This window comes from Phalacrocorax aristotelis, chromosome 16 (genome assembly GCF_949628215.1).
Source record: "Phalacrocorax aristotelis chromosome 16, bGulAri2.1, whole genome shotgun sequence".
Classification (NCBI taxonomy): Eukaryota; Metazoa; Chordata; class Aves; order Suliformes; family Phalacrocoracidae; genus Phalacrocorax; species Phalacrocorax aristotelis.
Window position 1 is genome coordinate 9,123,203 of NC_134291.1, and position 24,378 is coordinate 9,147,580.

Below are 24,378 nucleotides of genomic sequence, written 5' to 3' on the forward strand. Positions count from 1 at the left end.
AAATTAGAAAACGTAGAGGAAAAAGACAGATGTTGCCCCGTCACTAAAAATACGGTCCTGAAACCACGCTCTTATGAAAACAGAGGTAGTGATTCCATTTTATAAACTGAAGTGCTTCTGGTTAAACTGACCTTTCCAAAAATCTGTGAACGAATCAACTCCTGTTCTAACAGGTACCTTAATTTTCCTGACCGCTTAATCATTCTGTCAGCAGCTAAATGAAAGAGGAAACGTTATGATCCCTTGGAGAATGTTGATATAAAGCAATGACTTTACCTTTTACATAGCGTATATTCCTCACTGCTTGTGACTCCCCTGGGTGGAGGGCGGAACTGCCAGCCATCCCGGGACCCTGCAGAGTAGTCAAAGCTTAGGTTACTTTTCTAATTGCCATGAATTTCCGAGTCAGACAGTAGCTGTCCAGGGAACCGTATCTCTAAACATCTACCCAAACTGTATTTGTACAAAAGCAAAATTATCCACCAAAAATTAATTTTCAATCCCTAACAAATGCATTTAGAACGAAGGTCTAAAAGCTATGAAGGCAAGTTTCAAACAATCTGCAGAATGGAGCGGGCTCTGATACAGCACTTTGACCAATAAATAGAAACTTATACAGTCAATGATGAGATAATTCTACCTCAACCCCCAGGGCTCATCACAATAGTCAAGTCCCTTTTTTGCTTTTTGTCTACTATGCAGTGCTGAGCATTCAGCAAAATCCAAGTCTTCTCCCTGCAAAATGAAGTAGCTTTAGAACTGAGTTACATACCTTCTTCTAAATCTTCTACATGATATCCTGATGGTACTTTACCAGCTGCCTACAATTATATTAAAAAACCCACAGTTATAAAGGAACACACAAAAAAAAATTCATCAACAAGAACTGCTTTGGCTTCTTTGCTGTCAAAATGTGTTTCAAACAACCAATACAAAAATATTACTCAGAAGTCTGAAATCACTTCCAGTCACAAACATGAATTTCATATTAACCTAACAACTTGATTACAGCCATTGATAAAAGGAATTCTGACAGGAACACTGAGTCCACTTATTGTTAGAAGAACATTTTAGAGATTTTTACAAGACCACATTTGACCCTGTGACCATTTTAATACAGACTGCAGTAAAGTTCTAAAACGCCAAAGTCTAAACTGTATTGAGCTGTCTTTCAGCTTTGAATCTACATTAAAAATAAAGCCCAAATCAACAACAAAGCATAAAAAGAAAAAAAAAACAAAAAAGAAGTGACAATTCAATCAATAGACATGACAGATTAACCTCTAATACCAAAAAAAAAAGTGACTGAGGGCATTTATTTTTAACCAATTTCTTATGTCATGGTTATTACTTCAGAATAATTTCGAACAGAGAAAAATACAATAAATAAATAAAATAATACCAATCTAAACGCTTTGAGCTCTTTCTGCTTACTAATTCAAGAGAGTCAACAACCTATTAGCATCTTTCTCTATTTTCTCATACATGATGCAAGCTTGTGATGAAAGGCTCCTGAATAGGTGGGTGTAAAGACCGACAGACCAGTGGAAATAATAATCTTTGAACCAGTATGTTCACAGTGAGCCTGGATCTCCTGAGACACGTGAACACAAGCCTTTCAGCTGTTTCAGGTACTGCTCATTATTTTCCCAATAAAACGCTCATTATTACCTCTGTTTCAGCAAGAAGTGTTTTCAGTCGTGTTAGATCTTTAGTTACCATCCCGTTCTGTGGGGAGAAAGAATATTAATACATCAAACACATAAATGTTCACGTGCATAAAACCACAGCAACAAAGTTCACTTCCCCTTGCACCACCACAAAGGAGAAGGGCAAGAAGGAAAAACCAGTTTGACTTACAATGCACAATTTTAAATTCCATACTATATAACACTGAGCAAACATTATGGTGAAAAAGGGAATGTTACACTGGCCAAAACCAGCACTAGACTTACAGCAAGTAGCAATACAGGACAATGCAGGAGATCAGCATATGTAGAACAACTTGGGGGGAAAAAGAGTTTCTTATGAAGTTTAGCTGCCACTCAAGACAAATATTAATAGCTACAACACTTATTGATTGCTATCCTCCAAACAGTACTCTACTTGCACAGTAGCCCTGGAGGCAGTACAGCCCAATGGACGTGGACTCATTGTCAGCTTGGCTACAGGCTTGCTGGGTGACCGTAGGCCTAAGTCACGTCACCTCTCCATGCCTCAGTTTCCCATCTGCAAGATGGGGAAAGTCATACTGACTGCCTTCACAGAGCACTTTTTAAGCTACTAATAAAAAGCACTATACATGAGCCATATACTATGGTTACTGAAACACTTTGGCTCTAAAAGAATTAATATAATAAACTTTGCTGTTGCAGTGATGGATTCATTTCTTAAGGATCTACTTTACAGATTACTAATTTCTACAGTTTGATAACTCTTTCTGCTCTGATGTAGACAGACTATGTAATTTTTGAGGTTTTCACTGAAAAGCAAATATTAGCCACATAACTACAAATAACTGCATATTCAAGTACATCTGAAGTAAAAATCTTTCAAAACTGAATTTATCTGAAATACATAGCGAAGTGTACCAATTTACACTCATGTAAGTCTAAACTTTGATTACAGGAACCAAGACCTGAGGGTTTTGTTTCAATAATCACTTGCAGAAATTTAATTAAGTGCTACTACATTTGTCAGACTTCACATTTTGACTGTGCTACCAAACAGCAGAAATTACTCTTTGCTGAAAACTTACACACTCAACAATTCTCACACTTAGGCTTTTTTCAAAATGATTTTTCACTTCTTCAGCAGGAAGGCTGCAAATTGAACCTGTTGAGCTTGAACATATTAGAGCATAAAGCTAGCAAGAATCATTCTCTTAAGCCACTGGGGAGGAAACTGGATGGATTCCAACTCTTTAATAAATTCATTCCAAAACTTTGTTTCATTTCTCCTCTCAGACAATGGCAGAAGTCAGTAAATCAGTTGCTGGTTTTAATATTCCTACTGAAAACAATTGCATCTAACAACCTAAAGCTTGTAAAAACCTCTCAAATTCTGCTTTGTGATGACAGCCTGGAATTATATACGAAGCTAACTGTACTTGCACAACAACAGCTCAAAACAAGGGCACTGGACATTTCCTGCGATAAGGACCATTTCGCTATTTTACTAATTTTTTCTTATATATTTTTTCAGGATGTATACCAGACAGACAAACAGAACTCCCTCTCAAAAACAACCTACTGATTAAGCTAAGCACCAAGAAATAGGAGACATGATCCAATTTCAAGGTAATAGGCCCTTCTACCACAGACTCTGATGTCACTTACATGTTCCTCATGGTCTGACCAAAGCTGCTCTTGTTTGTTCTATGACCACGTTTCTGGATTAGCTTCACCAGCAGTTCATGGTGATGAACTGCGTGCTATTTAACCTACGTTACAGAAACAGGAAGGACACTACCCTTTGGAGACTTATGTATGTCCCTAATTTACCCCATGTGAGTAGACACATAAAAGCCAGAACAGTTACTTACATGTATGGGGTTAAAAGCATCTTCACAAGTTTTCACAGTTCAAGGGTAAAATAAAAGCTTTGAACTTAAACCTTTACCTTCATCTTGAAACACAAAGCTTTTTTTATTCTTTCTGAAAAGCTCTTCATGCCGTCTTACAATTTATCATGGGCCAGTTATTTAAAAGTCCTATCAATAACTTTTTTTTCTCCTTTAATGGCTAAACTTCATGAAGTACATATAAAATGGTGTCAGGTACAATGTAAAAAAAGTAAGCAAAATTTTGAAATTTACATTATTCTAGTCAATCACACAAATATGCAAATTATCTTGCATTCCCTGAGGATTCAGAGACATCAACAAAAAAACTTTTCAAAATTTTAACAACTCTGAAATACTGGTAATGCAATAACCTAAATACCCTGATTATATATATGTGCCCATATGCTTATCTGTCTTTTCATACAAATCATTTTTGTTGCAACCTGCCAGTCAAACATACGTTCAGAAGTTTGTTATTAAACACATTTTAAAAAAAGGAAATACAAAACTGCTTTTTAAATTATGTAGACTGCAGCAAACCCACTTACCAGTGATTCACCCATCAGTGATTTGGAAAGAACATTAGACACAATTTGCAGCTTCCCTTTAAGATGCATGCAGCAGAGCACTGCACGGAAAGATCCATCTCCCTTGGCCAGCCCCTCTCCCAGCACTGCAACACAAATCAGCAACTATTAGCTTCATCACAGTATACATTTAAATAAGCTAGATACAGTTTTCCTTCATCTTTAACATGAAAATATAGTCTGAAACTTGGGTTCAATCCACGGCTTCTTGGAAAGACAAGTCGTGGATGTAAAGGAAGTATTACTTGCTCTTGTCTAATATTAACTTGAAACTTGTCTCCCACCATCTAAGAAATGCTGTACATGAGCTCAAAGAGGTTGTAATGTTTACATGCTAAAATAGACAAAAATTAAATATGGGAAGGGTAAATTCAAATATCTGGCACAGACACAAAGGACCTCCTCTTCACAGAAAGGGTAAAAAAAAAAAGCGACCAACAACCTCTCAGTAACACAAACATGCTCAGGAAGATCCATTCATGCTCACAAAAAGCATGCCCTGTCGTTTCCAAATATAGCTAACCTCCTCATGGTCAATTCCTGCTACTTTAAAAGGGCTTTTATTCACTTATGCTGTAAAGTGCAGGATATAGGAACGATTGTTTGAGTCCAGAAATTTACAGGCTCCATGTAACAGAAAACTTTCCTAATGCTTTCAGGCACTGGATCAGATAGCTAGTCAAACAGACACTTTCATTGACACTTCCAATAGAGAAGGATTTATTTCACAATATAGACGTGCTTCAGACAAGCAGGAGTAACACTTAATCATATATATTACCTGTCCAGAAAACGAAATGCCAGAGTGACTAAAAAGCTAGTAAGCTAAGCATGGAGTTGAAAAGAAGGCTGGACAGTTGTTTAAAATTACAGAATTGTACTATATATTACTGGTATTGCAGGCAACGTCAACATCTGTGTTTATACTGCTACTCATGCAGATGCAAACAGCTCCTGTTAGTGCTAACAGGAATTTTACATTCACCACAACTTCAGGATTACGGTTTAGAATAATAAATCAAAACTCCTCACTCAACTGACGCTCACATCGTTAACAGAAATTGCATGAAAGACTAAGGAAAAAAGAATCCCACAAAAAACATTCACATAAAAGCAACTAGACATCTCTTCAAAATGAAATGGTAACTAAACCCTGTTTATAAAGTGCTTCAAAGATTAGCCTGAATTCACCACTCTGATGATACTGACCACATTTCCAAAAATAGAGCTTACTTCCCAAATCAGACGCAGCAGCACCAGAAATAGCTTTATCATGTCTGACAGTTTGCTATTTTAACCTCAAATATTAGATGTCCAATTATAATATTTCATATCAGTAACTGCATAGTATTACCAAGCTAAAACACATAGTTGCACATAAGAAGTTACAACACATTAACCAATATCTTTTGTTAAAGATTTGTGGAATAATTTAACAGGTTTTAAATTATCATCATTCCTTGTATCAGCGCAAGCAGCATACTATAAAGAACATATATTTCTCTAGCTATTCTAAAATGTATTTATCATTCCGGTTAAAATAAAACACTGTCATAGGTATGCAACATGTCAAGTCTTGTAAAAAGACACAACAGCAGCTTGAATAAAAATCTGTCTATCAAAAAAAAATTGTGAGTATCAAGGAAGTATCAGGTAGCCCATACTAAGGTTGTTTCTTCCCAAGGGTATTTCAAACATAAAACTGAAACTAAGACCTTTCAGGATCACAAATGCAGATACTCTAAACTGTCAGATGCTGGGCTACAACTGATTACAGCACATCATAGGGAATCACAACCAAATAGCTCATTCATATATTCATAAAAATACAGTGTGCATGTATACGAAGAGAGATATATATATAGACACACATGCACATGCTTTATATTTTTTTATACATACAGAAGCATGGCATTAATAAGTTGAAAAATGTCCTCAGTTTTAGATCTGCAAAAAGTATTTGCAGAACATGCTGGCATGAATTAAGCAAATTAACATTAAACTGGACACTATTTCTTTGTTACTAATACACATTTGAAAGCTGGTCTCTACTTAATCTTAAAAAAAAAAAAAAAAAAAAAAAGAGATCAGTGCTTCTACTCCATCCACTTCTATGCCCGTACAGTGAGAGAAGAAAAATAGTTACCATGACAGTTCCTTTGAGATACTGGCATCTGACAAATATGCCAAGAAAAGGTTTCACAGATGAATGCCACCCATCTACCCCTATGACAAACCCATCAGATCTCGTCAATGAGAATACTGCTCATTAAACAGCATTCTCCCTCCTACCTCCTTTAACCATCATTCATCTTTCCATGTGTGTCTCCCGCTTTTATTTGCCATCATGAAAGATAACTGTGAGGTTAGTCAGAATATTACACTCTCGGCATATATCAATGGTTAAAAGAAGGAGCTTTAAAATAAATCCAGACTATTTTAAGGATGGTACTGATTAAGCAATGTTCAGCCTTCTAAAATTTGTTAAACTTTAATTTTACCCCTACACAAAGCAAGTTTACTTTTCTTAGTTATGTTTTGTGGACCTCAGCAAGCAGGCTGCAGAGCCCCACAAACTCCCCAGACTACAACTTGAGTATCAGTCAAATAAACAAAAATCCCCCACAAAACCAGAAAGGAACTAATTAAAGATTGTAATTTCTAGCACAGGTATGTCAGAGTAGTATATCACACAGGCTGTGAAACAAAACTGTGGTTTGAGGAAGTTTCCTTTAAAATTCTAGAGTAGTTAAGTAACTGAAAACTGAAAGGTGGGATCTACCCACGTTTTCTTTCCAAATCTAGCTGACAAACTCTGATCCAGTGCTTACCAAACTCAGCCAAGAGTTCTCGGTAAGTTTTGAATGACTTGCATTACACATGAATAACAGAACATGAGCAAGGACAGTTAATTCCTTTAAAAAGACCCCAACCAAAAAAGGCAGTGAAATATGAAAGGCTCAACTTTAATTGTGACATATGCACTTTTGGAAGCTTTAACAAATAGGAATAAATAAGTACATCATCTTGATTTTCTCTGAATCAAGACCCAAAATGCAAACCAAAATATCCATGTCCCTAGGAAGAAAGACGGAACAATCAGCTGTCTTTATCTTCACAAGAATCCTAACACACTATCAATTCATCCTACATTTGAATACTGAAATATCTATCAGCCAAATAGCACCGCTGTGCCAAAGACATGCATTTGAGTTCTGGTACTTGAACATGAGTTACCAAAATCGCAACATCTCTCTTAAAAAAAAAAAAAAAAAAAGGTAGAAAAAATATTATAAAACAGACACATAACTTTAACTAGAAAAAAAATATTATTAGCAAACTAACAAATCTGGGCACCAGTTTTAAAAACTCAGACAACTGACTGCAATTTATAACACTACGTAATAAAAAAAAAGAAATAAGCATACCATGCCTACAGTCTTCATCTGCTTGCCCATACTTTTTCTGAAAGGTAAAACATGAGAAGTTTAAAAATAGCATTATTCCAGTTAGCATAAACAACTACATGCTTGAATTACAAGTGTCTTAAAACTTTTAAGAATCCATTATCTCATTTTTTTCCAGGATGGAACATGTAAAGAACATCAGTCACATGTCAAATACGATATAATTAATTCTTAGAATGCTGACTTTTTCTCAAATTCTCAGCAAATTAACATTTTAAAAGAGGAACATGAATGGGCAAAGGTGTATGTTTCTCTGTGTGTTTATTGGTGACTCACAACATCTAAGAAAAAATACAAAAGCTTAACTTTCTTCTCCAGCCACTGCAATTTTTTTAAAACTTGCACTAATATGGTGCTGTTGAAATTTGTAAGGTATGTATTTTATTTTACTCTGTCTCATCAGTGGTGATTTTATAACTTCATTTAGTAAAACAAGAAGGCAAATTTGGTTTATTTTTTTTTTTACTTATAAGCCTTCAAGTATCTCTATAATTCAAATCCTTAATAGGAAAGTTTTGATTACAAGTATTTTTCCAAAGCCCCTGAAGACTTACTGCAATAATTTGCACTATCATGAGCATCCAGATAGGTGCCTCACAGGATTTTCAAAGGCATCCAGGTCAGAAATGTATTGAAGACTGCTAAGCATCTATCTGCATATTGGCATATGTAAATAATTTTGAGCAGTCTGTAGTAACGTAAGTTCCATTAAAAAAAAAATCTTGTTTATTTCTGAATCTCTTCCCCTGAGGAGGCAGAAGATAGGTCACATGTTAATTTAAGAAGTTTCCCAATTCTTGTTTTGCACACTGAATGGTCCGATTCAGCTATCTATTTAAAGAATGCTTAAAAATACTCCTTAATCAGATGGGCAAGATTTATCTCAAAAGCTGCCCATTAAGGTCTTACAACTTGGCCAAACTTTTTCCACTTGGGATGAAACTGTTCATACAGAACACATGAAGATTTGGGGTGGCCAATGCCCCTGTAAATCTGTGATTACATTTCGAAAACAGAAAAATAAGGACAAACGTAGGTCCATTAAGCAGGTTCAAAGTTTGTTCTTAAGCACTGAAATGTCGCTTCCTTTAAGAAAGCGTAGCTCTCTGATGCGTTAAAGGCAGGACACAAATTTGGCAATGGCATCACCTATACTTCAGGGTTACACCTCTTGCCTTGCATTTACAAACCTTTACAAAGACTCAGTTTTCACATTTCCATTAAAAATCCACCAGAGCCTAAAAGTTACATCTTTCACCAGACATGGTCTAGCCTAGCAATGGAAAACTAGTATATGATCAAGTATTAAAAGACTAATGTTAGGCCTATGCAAATGGAGCTAAACTAGGTGTGAACCAGCTACCTGAAATCTGGCATGTCTTAACTTCATTTTTTTGAGTGTTTAGATTTACAACCTTTATTTCATGCTCTTTAAAGATAAGGTAATTTGGTATGTAATTCAGCATAACTGTACAAACATAATATCCTAAACCCATGTATTTTGCCTTCATGGAATATATTTTAAAAAGAAAAAAAAATTTTCCAAGTATTTTCCTTCATTCTTTTAGAGAACTGTGATTCAGACCCAAACTACTTAGAGGTCCCAATCCTGAAAAATCAACAGATCAGGAAACCTACAAGACAGAAGCTTCATATATGCTTTGGCAAGTGGGATTCTCTGGAAAGCCAACATGCCAATCACAGGAAAACTGAATTTTATTTAAATCTTGACAGTACAAGATATTTGGTTGCTCTTTCCAATTCACCAGATACTATCAAAGAGTCACACTCACAAGTTGTAAAAAGGAAGCAATTCTATACAGAAGAGTCTCGATTTTGATGCGGTCGATTTCTGCCTGGCATGCCTCCGGGAGGTGAGCTGGGGGGTACTGGCTGAGGGAAAGGAGAGCCTCTGTGCAATGCTTCACTGCCACTTCATAATCCTGCTGCTTAAGAGATTCACATGCTTGTTCACATGACTTCTCTGGTCTTCTGTCTGCCATGACTCAGGGACAGAAATCCTAGAGTGGGGGCAGAGGGGATGATAAAATGTTGGTTAGCTGTATAATGGCAGTGTCAACTTGCCAACCAACTTCCATTCCCATCTCAAGGTGCTGTATCACATCCCCTCCGTTTTATGCCATTCAGACTTCCTACCCCAGTCTTTCTCACTAACTAACCTCTTCCCAGTCTTTTCTCCATCGCTCCCAGCTCTCTGTTCAGATTCCAATACAGGAAGTTCTTAAGCCTGTGACTGATTTTAAGAATATAAGTAGTGGTTTCAAATTTTAAAGTTAGCATGGATTTCAGCACTTTGCTACATAGAGGCTTTTGGGCCTTCACTGGCAACCCAATCTTTGCTTTGGAAGTAATCAGCTCATCCACCAACTGCTCTTTCTCCCAGCCTGCAGCCATTTACTCCAAGACAACTTTCTCTACAAAGCACGTCTCACCTACGCTCAGGGGAGGGAGCCACTCTGTCCAGCTGGGTGAAGCACAATGGGGATGGACAAGGATGAATGAGACAGAATAGGAGGTCAACAGGAAACTGCTTGTCTCTTCTTTCAGTTGGTTTATTTCCATCTAAGACTGAGAAAGCCTAGATGCCACTGCCACACCAACACCTTTATGCAGAACTTCTTAAATAATTTTAAAGTAAATATTTTTAGAGGAAAAAACCCAAAACAGTTGTGATAAAAATCTGTATGTAAGACAGACATTATCTGCCAATAAATTGAGACAAATGGTTATCCACAATCTAAACCACCAGTAGAGAAGCAAAGCACTTCTATAACCCCTGTCTACATTCTGCCTTCGCTGGCATATTTTAATATACGATACATATCCCTAGAGACATTGTACTCTAAAGCTGACTTCACAAAAACGTGTTCTGATAACTGAAAGAGGAAAAAACATAAGAGTTCTCATTTGCATTTTCAGCAAGCAGCGTATTATCAATATTTGTCATTATATATCAACTACTATGATTATGTGAAATAACTACCATAAGCCCACTTTAAAAATTCACTGCTAAAAACTTGCTTTATACTTGGTATTTTTAGGTTTTTAAGCAAACTAAGGTAAAGAAACTTCAAGAAGTTAATCTGAAGGTTAAATAAATTGATTTTCCTTATATTGAAAGTAATTCACTATCTCACTTTTCTCATTAACACATGCCTAAGCCAATACATAGTAGAAAGGTAAATAAGACTTTTTATATATTATACAACTCAGTGTTCTATGTGTTCCCTTCCATTCTTAAAATCTGATTTTTAGTATCACTAAAGAAACATAAAGGAATATTGATTTTTTCAAGAAAATTTTTACTTAAACCACCTTCCTTTTTACAACATTTATATAAAATTTCGTATGTACAACGTATCTTCCCAAAATGAAGGAATGCAAGCATGAATATTTTGCAGTCATCCTGATACAAACCTGTGACATATGCCACTTAATAATGGCCTTGCAAAATATTACTTCATTCATCCACGTATTTCTTTTTCTGCCCAAAATAAGCCCCCATTTTCAATCAGAATAGGAACAGGCATGAAGGTTTTGAATTTCCATACATACGAGTCATTCACGGGCTAATTCTATTAAAATTAAAGACACTCAGCTGGATCACTTAAGCACATATTTTTAATTATATAAATGTTAGGCATTCTTAAGCTGTTTATGCAAGGATCCTTTCCAGCTAAAACTAAAAATTACATTGATTTCCATTTCACTAACATTTTAGGCCACAGTGAATATTACATATCTAGGATTTGCTTCAACAGGAATACAATAGTTAACTGATGTTTTTCTCACGTACATTCTGCTTTCCTCCTAAGGGACTGAAAAGAGAGGATTTCATGAACTCTGCTGTACTTTTGATTTCCTCACTTCCTGGCTAACATATAACCAAAATTCCTTTCACAAAAAGTCTCTGCAGAGCTTCTGTGTGTTTATTCCCTAAGAACTGTTTATACACTGCTCCTATCTTAATTGACCTGGCCAGCATAACCGACAGGCATTTGAAAGCTATGTTATCCTGCCCACCTCCTCCAACATGGCACCATGTAAAAGAAAAACACTTTTATTTATTAGTTGTCTTATGCTGGCTGTTTTGATAAATATTGAACTAGTCTGTTTGGGAAGAAGCCAGGTTTTACAAGCCCAGCAGCAGCCTACTATACTGCAAAGGCTACCTAATTTCTTTGGTGAACTTGAAGACTTAGAGAGCACTTCAGAGGGCATAACTGACCCTAGGCAATAACGTGTGGATTAAGTTAAGTGGAGCTAAGAGAAGTCAGGACCAGGCTGTTCGGGTAACTGGGCTTAACTGAGTCACACTATCAGTATTTCAGAGCATAATTAAAAGAACCACTGAAGTCACAGTGCCTGGGACACAGTGATAGATAAGGAGCTGCTGCAGTGTGATTTGTTTTTAAAAGAAATCTAATCCTAACAACAAAAACCAGCATGTGGACAACATATGGAAAATGATACATTCATGCTCTCAGATTGCATTTCAATTCGACTTATATCCATACGTGCGGACACAAACATGCACATTTATTGGGTATTTGCACCATCTACTTCGGACTCCACTCCAGGTGCTCAAAGTATTCCTTGGAGGCACTCCGCTCTTCCTGATGACTCTAAAAATCCATGTTCCTACTTTTGGTCCCCTGAGCTGTGCCTAAACTAGCAACTGAGACTAGATTACATGAATGTGAATTACAACCATGCTTTCTTAAAATCTAATCTATTGCAGTACCTGACATACCCATGTTTAATATTATTTCAGAACAGTTAATATTTTAACAGCCAAGGAACAGAGACACTTGTCAAGGGAAATTTAGTTTCGGTTCTAGAAGTGTTTTTTTCCCAAAATTTCAAATGTAAAACTGGAATTTCCACATTCACTCCAAGAGCAGAAATTACATATTTGAATTGAAATCTAAAGTGTCACAAGGTCTGCACTATATTCCCAACTCCCTTTGCAAGACTGAGCAAATTACTTATGCACTCCACTTTTTCTGTCTGTAAGATGGAGATTAAAATACTAAGCATGTAACAGAACAAATGTCAGGATTATTCATTTTCTCAAAATAGCCTGGAGAACCGCATGCCTCAAGAGTTCTAAATTCAAATTTGAGTAACAATTTATTCTAATAGCAAAGCTTAATACATCTTCAAAATTTTGAAGAAACAAGTAAACAGGCATAGTCCCACTTTCTGAAGTTACACATCTAAAATAGGTGGACCTACCTCAGAAATACAGGCACAATGTGTTATCAACAGAGCCTTTATTATCTGTGGTCAATTCAAAGCATTTCTTAGCTTTGAATCATCTCACAGCAGCACCGCTGCCTACAGAAAGGCTCCCGATTTATGCACTCAAGTATAATATTCAAACACAGCGCCTGTGAATTCCATCTGATATGACAGTAAGCATCACACTGACTGAAGCACAGATAGAAGTTTGCACAACTCTTCCTCACCGGCTAATCCTGAAATCTAACCCTGGCATTATCCTTTGTACCTCCAAAAACGCCTGCCTTTAAGTAGAAGAAAACTTACTGATCTTACATTTCTTTGAAGGCCAAGGTGTGCTCAGTTTAGCTTCCACAGAGTATCATTTAACAGATCTGTTTAGTTCCAACTGGTGTAACTTAAACCTTGGTGGTTTCTTTTTTCAATGAACTGTGAGGGATTTCCCCCCCCCCAACAACTAATGATTTTCAGGCTCAATTTTTCCTAATGACTATTTAGTCTTCTTTCCAAGGGGATTTTGTAAACAAACATGAAAAGAGTATCTAAAATCTAATCTCCAAATAAAATTGTGCGTTTCCCCTCCAGAACTGCAGAGGGGGCTGGGAAAGGCAGAAGGGACAGTTGGAAGAGGAAGAGCAATAAACAATGTGATCTACACGGTCATTTATTTTCAAGTAAACACTATGCCTGCTTGATGCACAGGAGGCTTTTGAAGAATTACTCCACAGTCTGATGAGTCCAACTTCAAACTAAAAATCAATGTAGGAAGAGAGAACACCATGAACTAAAATTTTAGTGTTTCACAGCAGTTGAACTCATGACTGGGCACTTACATGCTTCACAGCTTTCCAGTGTATTTTATGGAACCAGAGGGTCCATACATTAAGATAATGGTAAGTTAAAGCATGTGACAGTTCCTAAAAAATTTCAAACAGATGCTTTTTCAATTCACTGTAAAGCATCTAGCCAGATAACTCTCGCTGTACTTCATAAACAAACAGATTAGAGGGCACAATGCTGTTCCTATTAATGTTATTGGCAAAATTCCCAATGTCTGCCAAGACAGAAGGATCAGATCCAAGGTCTGGCATGCCAAGCTGACAAACAGTAGACAAGCAGTAAATATTTGCATATTTTATCCAGACATTAACATCTCTTGTAAAGATTTATGCTAAAGCAATGATGTTCAACTTGCAGTCCTACAGTGAGACTGGTAGGAATTTACTGTCAATTGAATATACTTCAAGAGCCACATCCTGGGATTTGCAAACTGAACCAAATGAATGAGACCCATTGCCATGGGGAACGTGCAGGGGAAAGAGCCTCTCCAGCTGCCTCCCATTACAATCCATAACCCTTCAAACAGTTCGCTGCGAGAAATAAGCACCCAAATATTCCTTGCCAAAGCTATTCAGCTGTGTCCTCTTGTTAAGAGCCCACTGTATTGCAGGAAAGGAAGGAGAAGAAGCGTTTGCCGTTCCATTGCCTACTGCGGTCAAATTGGCACAGGCTCAGAGAGAGCAGGGCAGGAATTCAACGCATCCTGCCCCTCTCTAAGGAAATGCGCACGATGAACGCACTGTGTTTCCTAACCCTTTGTGATTTTTCAGCCCTTCTTGCAAATTGGAAAGGCTGGCCATCAAACTGGGTAGACAGTTTAAACGTGTAATAAATACAGATAATACATCAAAAGACAGCTGTTTTATCAGAACTTCCCAGCAATTCCATTTCAGAGGCAAGAAGAGATCTACTAGGTTTGTTTCTGAGAACAGTTGCTCTGCCCTTCCCCAGTAACTTCTGAACTTCAAGTCAATTTGAACTGAATTCACAGAGGTCTAAAGAGTCTCAAAGATGCTGCACGTTTTATGAAGAATGTGTAACAAGACAGGTAACAGACACCCAGATTTTATAACTTCTCCTGCCCACCCAGGGATAGGAGAAGTTATAATTCAGCCTCTTATTGATACCAAGAGGTCAGTTACCGCATCAATTACTGCAATGTGTTGCCATTTACCTGTCGAGAGAGCGCGCACTGCACCAAAATATCACTCATCAGTGAAAGAAAAATCTTATTTAGTTTTCTTGCCCATAATGATAAAAGCCATAAACTGCTTTCATTAGCTTAACTGCTCAAGGATCCATTCAGTAGTTTCCAGGTTTCATTAAAGCAGAGTTTTCAAACTTTTTAGACTACAGACACTAGCAGTACACATCGCGTAGCTTTTGAAATTTGTTACTGGTAAAATTGAGATGTAAGCAATTCACATATGAAGGCCTCAAAAATTTGTTGTTTCTATAATAAAGAAAAGTAACATTTGGGAAATCAGAGTTGGTATGGACACAATCCCTGTGCCTGAAGAGTCTTCTAGGTCCCTCTCCCTCAAAATTATCAGGAAAAGACTGACAAGATACTTTAATTTACACCGGTACGGAAAGATCTGGGTTCATTTAATAATCTGGATTAAATACAATACATTGTGTAGACACACAATAAAAATGTTAGCTACAGTGAACATGCCAATGTTATAGTTGAATTTTGGTGACCCATCATTTTTAACTATCAAGACTCTGCAAACAAACTGCCTTTGTCAGTCCACATACTGAAACAGGGAGTAATAAATCTATCTACGGTTAATTCATATTATACAATTGCTCTGGCATTGTAGTGATCCCATCTTAATGCATGCTTGCACCTCTTTAATGTTATGTAATTTTTTTGGTAGTACTCCAAAATGCCACTCAAGTACCTTTAGATTAGTAAAATAAAATTAAATATCTATTTTCCTTACCTATAGTGATAAAATAAACTTATCTTTGCCTTAAGACCAAAAAAAAACAAACCACAAAACCATTTTATTCAAGCCTCCAGGAAGGAATAAAATACAGCTGCACAAAATACAGAAGCCACTTACAGACACACACACGAAAAATGCACTTTCCTAGTGTCATGACATACACATCATAAATAATCCCACACTCCGAAATCATTTAATAAAATGAGAGTAGATAATGACAGTGTACCATACCAATGTGAAAGACAGAGAGAAAAAGGATGGCCCATCTTTCAGGTGCAGGGTGCAGAAAAGAGTAATATGAAAGGTGCTTTTGCTTTTTTTTATTTTAAGAAAAATATAATAGCAGAGATCTTATGCACTCATTTATTGCCGTTATGGCTGAAGTCAGTAATATTAGTTATGCACAGTGCACAGAAAATGTACTGTACACCTTACAGAACAAATACAAAAGTCTCCACCCTTGAGAGAGGACAATCTAATCAGTTTTCTGAAATAACTGAATTACTCTGGTTAATGTTGTACAACTCCAGGCAAAATGGACCTACTTTAAATTCCAAAAATGATGTTCAATCTGAAATGGAGCATACAGAATGAGGAAAGCTTATTTCAAGGTTTTATTATATAGCGTAGCAGCAGCAAGAACTGCTACATGGCCTCTAAGGAACATGACACCCTTAATTTTGGGAAGGGAAAAAAATGTAATTAAGAGGCTCATGATGCCCCCTACCATTAAATGCTTAGGTTATCCTTCCATGTTTGAAAACCAAAGAGGACCATAAATTAGGAGGACAAGTGATCTCTGGCCACATAAATGGAGCCTTGAGTCTCATCCTGTAAACTTAATGTATAGAATCAACACATCCACATATACTGGAAAAGGAACAAGCGCCTGTGTGTAGTTCACCATTCACGTAACAATAGTAACAAAAATATAGCAGCAGTTGAGATTAAGAGCAAATGCCTGTCGCATCTGGATCCTGTGTTCTTTAAATCACTTTACATATATCACAGATAGTAATGAGTTAGATATTATTGTGTGCCAGTTATGATTTCAGTACAGACACTTAAGTGATTATTAACACTTTATTACCTTTACTAATCTCTCTTGTTTTCATTTTGGAAGTAGCAGCAGAAAGGACAACCTATACAGCCAGAGGCAGCAACATTTACACATGGACAAACTGGCTATCTTTGGCTCAAAATCCGAAAATAACTCATGGCCTCAGCACTCACAGCCACACCACCTACCACCTAATATCTTCATCTCCTGCCTTGAAAATTATTCTTTTTCACACAGCTCTCCAAAAGCATTACCTATCTTGATGAAACTAAGCAAAATACATGGCAAGTCAAAGCACAACATCTACCTGGTGTGTACTCACTTTGACTGAAAGACATCCATAACTGGCAGATACGATTCCTAGTTACACAGAGCAAATATATATTAAGTATTGCATTCATTAGAATTACAGTACAAATATTAGGTTGTAAAGTCCACTACTCAAAGGTTCTTTAAGGACAAAAGTATCTGTACAAGCTTATGTTGGCCCTCCCATGTGTCTGCATTATGATACAACCTTTAACTGTGTTAGTCACATACTGCATTTTCCAAGGGCTACCTGGCGGAATGAGCAGGCAGAACAGAGGCTGCCTGCTTAATGGACATCTAGTTAAATACTTCAGCATAGGGTCTAAGGCCTTATCTACTGCATGCTACACAAATCTGGTTCTCAAGATTGCATTTTAATGTTTTCATGAAGTGTTCAATAATGCTTACAAATACTGTGACTGAGCGCTTCACAAATATTAAGAAAATATCTTTATCCTTCTGATATTATTCCCATTTTACAAAGAATTAAGACATTAAAACACATTAAAGCCAAAAGTTTCGATAAACTTCTTATACTCAGATTAAGACAACTAAAAGTGTTTTTTTCCCCATTATGCTCTACCCTGTACTATATCGCCCTTTATATGATCAAAGCAGAGCACCCAGTGCCTGCAGAGCGACTTATGAGTGTTCAACATTTCTCTACCTCTCAACATGGGAGCGCTCATTAGAAATAAAGAAAATCAAGTGTAGCAAAAATAGGGCTTAAGTATGATTTGCTTTTTTTTTTTTTACTATTACCTACTCCATCTATTAAACACTTTCTAATTTATGTAAATAGTGAAACTGTATTCCAACAAACTGTATTAGCATTATAAAATAAATTTTATGTACCCACACAGTAAACCCTCCCTCCTATTTCTTTCTTTCTAACACTAATATTTTTCAGTCTCAGTTTCCGTGCTCAGCCACCCCTATCTCCACATTTATTCTACATACTCTGCGAAAAATCTGTCTTTTGCACCTTCTGTTCAAATCCAGTTGCTGCTTCCTCTGTGCTCCATGAAGGCAGCGCTGGTAGGAAAGAGGAACTGGCTATTGGGAGTACAGAAGGGGAATTCTCTGTGCTCTTATTTTTGTCCAAAATCATACCAGGGCAGAATGCAGAAGCCCTAGCCTTCAAACTTTACGGAAATCCCATTTAGCTCAGGCTGAAGTGTATTCACTGCAGGGATGATCTTTTAGATTTGTACTTAACGTTAATTTGACCAATGCTGAACAGATTATTCAGGGGGTTGATAACAAGTATACCCTTGGCAGAAACATCGTACTATACCACACTGCAACTTTTTACAAAGAAGCACTCTAGGGCATTTTTTTTTCTATTTTATTGTAAACGTAGAAATGTATTCTTTGCCCAATTTTTAAAAAAGACTGAACCATGTTGGCAGAACCCTTCACTCCCTCCGCAGCACCCAAAAGATCAGCCTGGGATAGACACCTACCATGGGAAATTTCAACCCAAATAATTAAGATTTGGCAAGTAATATCCAACTGAAATGAGGAGTATGTCATAGTAAGCATCAGGTTAACATAATAATAGGTGGTGCTTCTGCCCCACCTAAAGTTCTTTTGGCTGCTTCATAGAAAATCTTCACGTAAACAATCTTTCATAATAACCGGTTAACAGCAGCAGTTTATATTCCATATACCTATATGTTCTTTGCTTTTTGAGAGTAGAGTTTCTCACACTTATCCAAGATGAGAACATTTTAATTGAAATATTGTCCCATGGTTACCATTTTATCCCCATAACAACATCACCAATTACTTACTTTAAAAAAATGCATTAGAAAAGTAATTTAATCTTTGCCTTTCTTAATGAAATTTGCCAGAGAAAAACAAAGGGAAAAATCAGCACTGCACAACCAGCCAGCTCTCCGTGGAACAGCACCAACCTGCAAGTCTCAAACTCAAACAGACTTTGCAGAATAATACAGTATTCATACTCTAAAACTTGTTTTAAACATCATAATCCACAGCTTTTAAAACTATAAACTACTTGTGGCAGAACCACTCTTTTAAGTGCTTGAATAACAGAACATGGGCTTGTTCCTCAGTGTCTCTGCACACTTCACATAACGTTTAATAATAATTTTGACCAAAAAAGGTGAACACCATTAATCTTAAGGACTTACACAGTCATGCAATTACCAATATTCTTCTCCACTGAGTCATAAGATATTGCCAAAAGTCCTTTCTGAGAACTGTCTGCTGTGTGATATATAGGTACATCTGCATATATGTGACTAAACATCTGTCACCTAATTTTCAAAATGCCAAGCAAGTACAAAAGTGTGCTCCCAAGGAATGCAAAGGGGAGTCTACAAAGATTCCCAAGCATCATTTCAACACAAAACACATATCAGGATATTTACAAATGTATTCTAGAAGTTTAAATGCAACACGTCAGTTTTCCACGACGGTCACTGAATTTGCCTCTCATATAGCACTGTCTTCAGAGAGCACTTGACCACAGTTCATTTTCCAAAGTTCAAGAATTTAATCAGCCTCAGAGAGAGAGAATCGAAATTAGCAGTTCCTAACTTTCACTCTTGTGTCAAATTTGCAGCTTCCTCTAATACAGCTGTATTTAGATTTCAGCAATAAAAGTATTTTTAAAATTAGGAAATTATTCCTCACAGAATATCCCCTCCTTTTGGAAAACCCTGTACAAACTCCAGACCTCAATGCTTCAATCCAAGTTTTTCTCTTCTTAACAGGGATATTGTAGCGATGCTGAAACACTCTTTCCTCAAATGTCAAATGTTCATTTTCATACAAGAACCGTCTCCACTCTTGACATGTCCCAGTACTGCAAAGCAGCACACCCCTATGACTAGGAAACCAATATAAAGAGCACAGCTTTGATCACCACTGCCGAAGCAGGTGCTACAGGTATATATCACAGTTCTACAGCTGGATGGGAGGGAAAAAAGAGATGACAGAAAAAGCCCTAAGTTAATTTTCTGTTTGAAATGCAAAATACTAATCACTCTTTCAATGCATTCAAGAGGCAAAGGAATGTAAAAACCTTTATGCTGAATATCAGCTATACTGCACAGTTATAGTGCACAGTTCACAAACTGAACACAGAAATAAGCAGAAAGTTGTGACACAAAACAGGAAAATTTACGTTCAATATACCTCAGTTTTCATTGCAGCATTATAATGAACTTAAATTTATCACAGTAGTGAATAATACCATGACTGAGTTTTTTGTTACGCATTTATACAGTGCTTAGCACAAAAGGGTCCTACCATACCAGATTTAATAACACAATCATGCCACCCACAGATACTCCAAACACATCTTTCCCCAAACCATACTTATTATGTAACTGTGCATGATATTTTTGTATGCCGTTTTGAAAGTTCAAAGCAATAACTAACCTCCACCACTAAAAATTGCTGTCTTTATTGTAAATAACCTTTGAAATTCATTTTTACATGACTGTGTTTCATATAGTTTTACAGAATACAGCTAAGCCTGATTTTGGGACTTGTCTTCTAACTGTATTTTAATATTAACCCTTCTGCATCCAGATAATGCTTTTATAACATTCCTGTTTTCTCTCCTTAGATGCATGACATGATACTACCAACAGGTTCAATTTTTGGACCTCTCCTAAGAACAGAATATGGATTCCCAAGTTCTCACACAGCAAACCCCATGGGCAACACCGTAACTTGTATCCGAAATACCGCAGGTTTCCCAATGGCATTCACCCTACTCATTCCTTCTGAAATGCACATTAGAGATTTAGTCACGTATTTTAAACCCCACTCAAAGAACAGACATCAGCAGGAATGAGTAACGATCCTACTGCGGTTAATGGCATAATTCTGACAAAACTTCAGAAGAAGAAAAGCAGTGCCTAGCCTAGCCAAAAAAAAATAAACAAAACTACAGCCAAGTTATATCAGTCAGTTCAAACGACAAAACAAATGTCCTGCACCATTCCAAACGTGTGAGTGTCTTAAGATATGGCCAGAGTACAGTTACCTCAAACCATTAGCGCAAACAACTATAATCAAAAACATCACTTCAATAAAATACCCACAGCACTCAGCTACAGCGCTGCATTAGCACAGATTCAGAAGTATGCTAAAAAACATCCCCCTTAACGACCTCCCTCTGCAGACAATGAGAAAAGCCCAACAAATTCCAGCTCCCAGGATGCCAGAGGATCCCATGCAAGGCAGCTATCGTGGCTGGTCAACAGTATTTGGGAATCCCAGCTAGCTGATGGGGATTTAGTTGAGAGCAGCAAAGGAACATTGCTGGGGAACAGAAGCACACTGCCTGTCCCCATCTGCCCAAAATCATCCCAGGACAAAAATAGAGATTATCTTACATTAAACAAGAAGATATATAAGGAAGAAGCATTATTTTATATGCTGCCAAACCCACTATACTTTTTGTTTGTGGCATTCTCCATTTAGTATGTCCACAAGGATTTGCTACTTCCTTGGTTTGCTGAACCACTAAGTATTTTCCAGCAAATTAAACGCTCGTGCCACGTTACTGACAACCAAAATTCTCAAAAACAGCTCTTCTTGTGTTTGTGTTTCCCTTTTCCGATGGGGTCTGAAGGGCTCTGGAAGATTTTCTAAGCTTATTTAAGCAGTGTAATTTTTAGTGTCTTGATGAATACAGTATTTTTGCTATATATAACTATGAAAAAAAAACCCACCTGTGAAATTCAGACTGAAAGATCATTTCCAAGTAACACCCTAACTACCATAAAGCCTGCTCAGACGAATCCACACACTGCTCACATTTCTACCCTTCACTTCCTGCTACTCCAACATTCAAAATTTTGTACCTAACATAATTCTACTATTCTCTTTCTTCCAATGTTTAGCTGTTACAGCTCTGAGAATCATTAGCCTTTCTACTACTTACAAACAGGAGAGATCATGAAACGTATTTCCCCAGATCACATATAAGCCAAAGATTAAAAACATCCACCTCAGTCACATCATTCTTCATGCAAGTGGTACTTCCTGAGACTAACAGAAACAAATCGCACAACAGTTTACAGTAACATCTCTTTACATAAAATCACTTACAAAAAGTCTTGCTACCAACTCAGCAGCACCGTGCACCTCCTGCTTCTTGGAAAAGCTACACAGTTCAGTGTTGTGAATTCTAAATTACCTCCTTGCTAAAGTACGAGTCTTCTAACATCTGACAAAGACTCTACACCACTTAGAAAATTTGATAGTTTGTACTCATTCAGAAGTAGGATGGGGCCATAGTAACCACTCAAACTTTTTAGTTATGAAATAGAACCTCTCAATGTAGTAAAATTACATTTAAGAAGGAAAAAAATTCAAATCCATGATTTTTTATCTGGCTTTCCTGTCATAAGTCTGCAATTTGGTATTTTGGAGAACTCCAAGAAAAGACTGGCTAAATAACCAGTGCATTTCTATTAAAATTATGACAATGAATTTGCATATAAAATTGTAGAAAAATATTTGGATATTATGTTATAGCCACATTAAGTATCCTTTAACTTCAACTAGCACTGCAATGGAAGTGCAACAGAAAAACAAATTCTCACCCATGGATAACTGTGATCACCCTGCTTAAATTCCTAAGCATTTCTTTTCCTACAGTAATATTCTCTTTTCTGTGTTTCTCAGACATGAGTAATTGCTTCTGGTTGAAGCCTCATGTTGTAAACATTTGTGTGAAGAGAAGATGAAAGCTCAGTAAGCAAAACTGGTTTTGAATAAGGAACTTGAGTTACGTATCAATACAACCATAATAAAATCACCAGAAGCTGGCCTGTTTCTGTAGAGCAGTCTGACCTTGCAGACTCCTAATCTCACTATCTCTAAAGTTTAGTATTTTCTCCACCTCCCCCCACCCTCCCCAAAATACTAGGAGAAATTAAGTGTTTACTTTCCCAGAAAAAATCTCCAGAAGACCAAGCACTTCATTTTATTCCACACCAATGCTGTGTGCAAACTTTTGAAAAAGCAGTCTCTTTTTTAATGTTCTCTCTCTTTTCTTCCTTGCTGAAAAAAGAACTACAATCACAGAAGTCTACCTAAGGGAGTAAGAAATCAAACATATAAAGTACAATGTCTTTAAATGCATGTCATTGATATACATAAACACAAGTGCTGGCTACTGCCAAAGGCTACAGAAGAAACAGCAAGACAAACAAAAACAAAAAAGGAAGGTCTTGTTTGTTCTGATCATCTAACCCATAACACTTCCATTTAAAGTAGAAAAATACATATACCATGTAGTGATAATGGGATCTTGCCTTAGGACTTCAACAAAAGAGGTGAGAAATGTTTAAAAAGCTACAACAGGCAAGCAGGAGGGAATAAGAAATTTGCTGTTTTCTCCCCCATGATGAGCCAGTAGCAACCTTGCACAAAGAGCAACACTGAGGATCTGCATCCAGGAAAAAGCCTTTAACAACGCTAGGAAAAAAAGTAAGGACAGGATTCATGTTTATTAGGATTCTTGGCCTACTGATCTCCAAGGCATAGGGAATGCCAGCTGTCCAACAACTCTATCCCTAAGTTAGGACAGAATTACACCATCCTTCCTTCTCATTTTCCAAGCCAGCTCCCACGGCTTTCCCTAGTTATTCAGGCTGTACACAGGGGACAGGATTTAAACTATTACAAAAGACTTCTCTAATTTAGATTTCACTCCTGCTACCAGACCTTTCTGACCTGAGGAGGGAATGCCAGTGAGGTGAAAGATTCAAGGGCTTTCAACTAATAATCTGAATTGCTGCAGCAATTGCTTCTGCCGTTACTAAAATGAAAACACCTAGAATAAAGTACAGTAGTAAATGTAAGATGGTAGCAAACAACAAATAAAAATAAAACACACTGAAAGTCAGAAAGAATATCCAACTATAATTGCAAAGCAGATTTTAGTAACAAAAATAATTGCCAACGTTGGAGAAAATATTTCATCAGACTACTAAATTAACAGAGTTGGAAAACATTAGTAGTAATATTGCCTAGCTCTTACATGGCCTCCTTCATCCACAGGCATCAAGACTCTTCACAGGTTGGTAAGATTCACTATTCCTATTTTAAATTCCTTCAAAAGGAAACATAAACAGGTGAAGTGATTTGCATCAGGCTGTCCAGACCTCTCAAGCACTAGGCCTGTACGCTATCCACCTGGAAATATTACCTCTTCAAACCTTCTAGACACTGCTACTTATATTTTTTGAGATGGGAATTTCTCCAGGAAATCTAACCTTCAAGCAGAAGTTCTGTCCAAACTGCAGCCCTTCTTACGCAACCTGATCTACTAATA

At 37.0% G+C, this 24,378-nt stretch overlaps 1 protein-coding gene across 5 annotated transcripts in view; it reads right to left on the minus strand.

The window, feature by feature from the left end:
- HELZ (helicase with zinc finger) overlaps positions 1-24,378 on the minus strand; it is a 90,920-nt gene that overhangs the window by 64,094 nt on the left and 2,448 nt on the right. For 2 of the 5 annotated variants that reach the window (XM_075111692.1, XM_075111690.1), the window contains exons 2-7: positions 9,413-9,640; positions 7,581-7,617; positions 4,114-4,238; positions 1,672-1,728; positions 773-821; positions 277-352 (exon numbers count right to left, since the gene is read on the minus strand). In XM_075111692.1, the coding sequence (XP_074967793.1) occupies positions 277-352; positions 773-821; positions 1,672-1,728; positions 4,114-4,238; positions 7,581-7,617; positions 9,413-9,622 (554 nt within the window). In that variant the 5' untranslated portion in view covers positions 9,623-9,640. Of the gene's footprint in view, positions 1-276; positions 353-772; positions 822-1,671; positions 1,729-4,113; positions 4,239-7,580; positions 7,618-9,412; positions 9,641-24,084; positions 24,157-24,378 lie in introns of all 5 variants that reach the window. The other 3 variants (XM_075111691.1, XM_075111694.1, XM_075111693.1) reach the window with 3 other exon arrangements.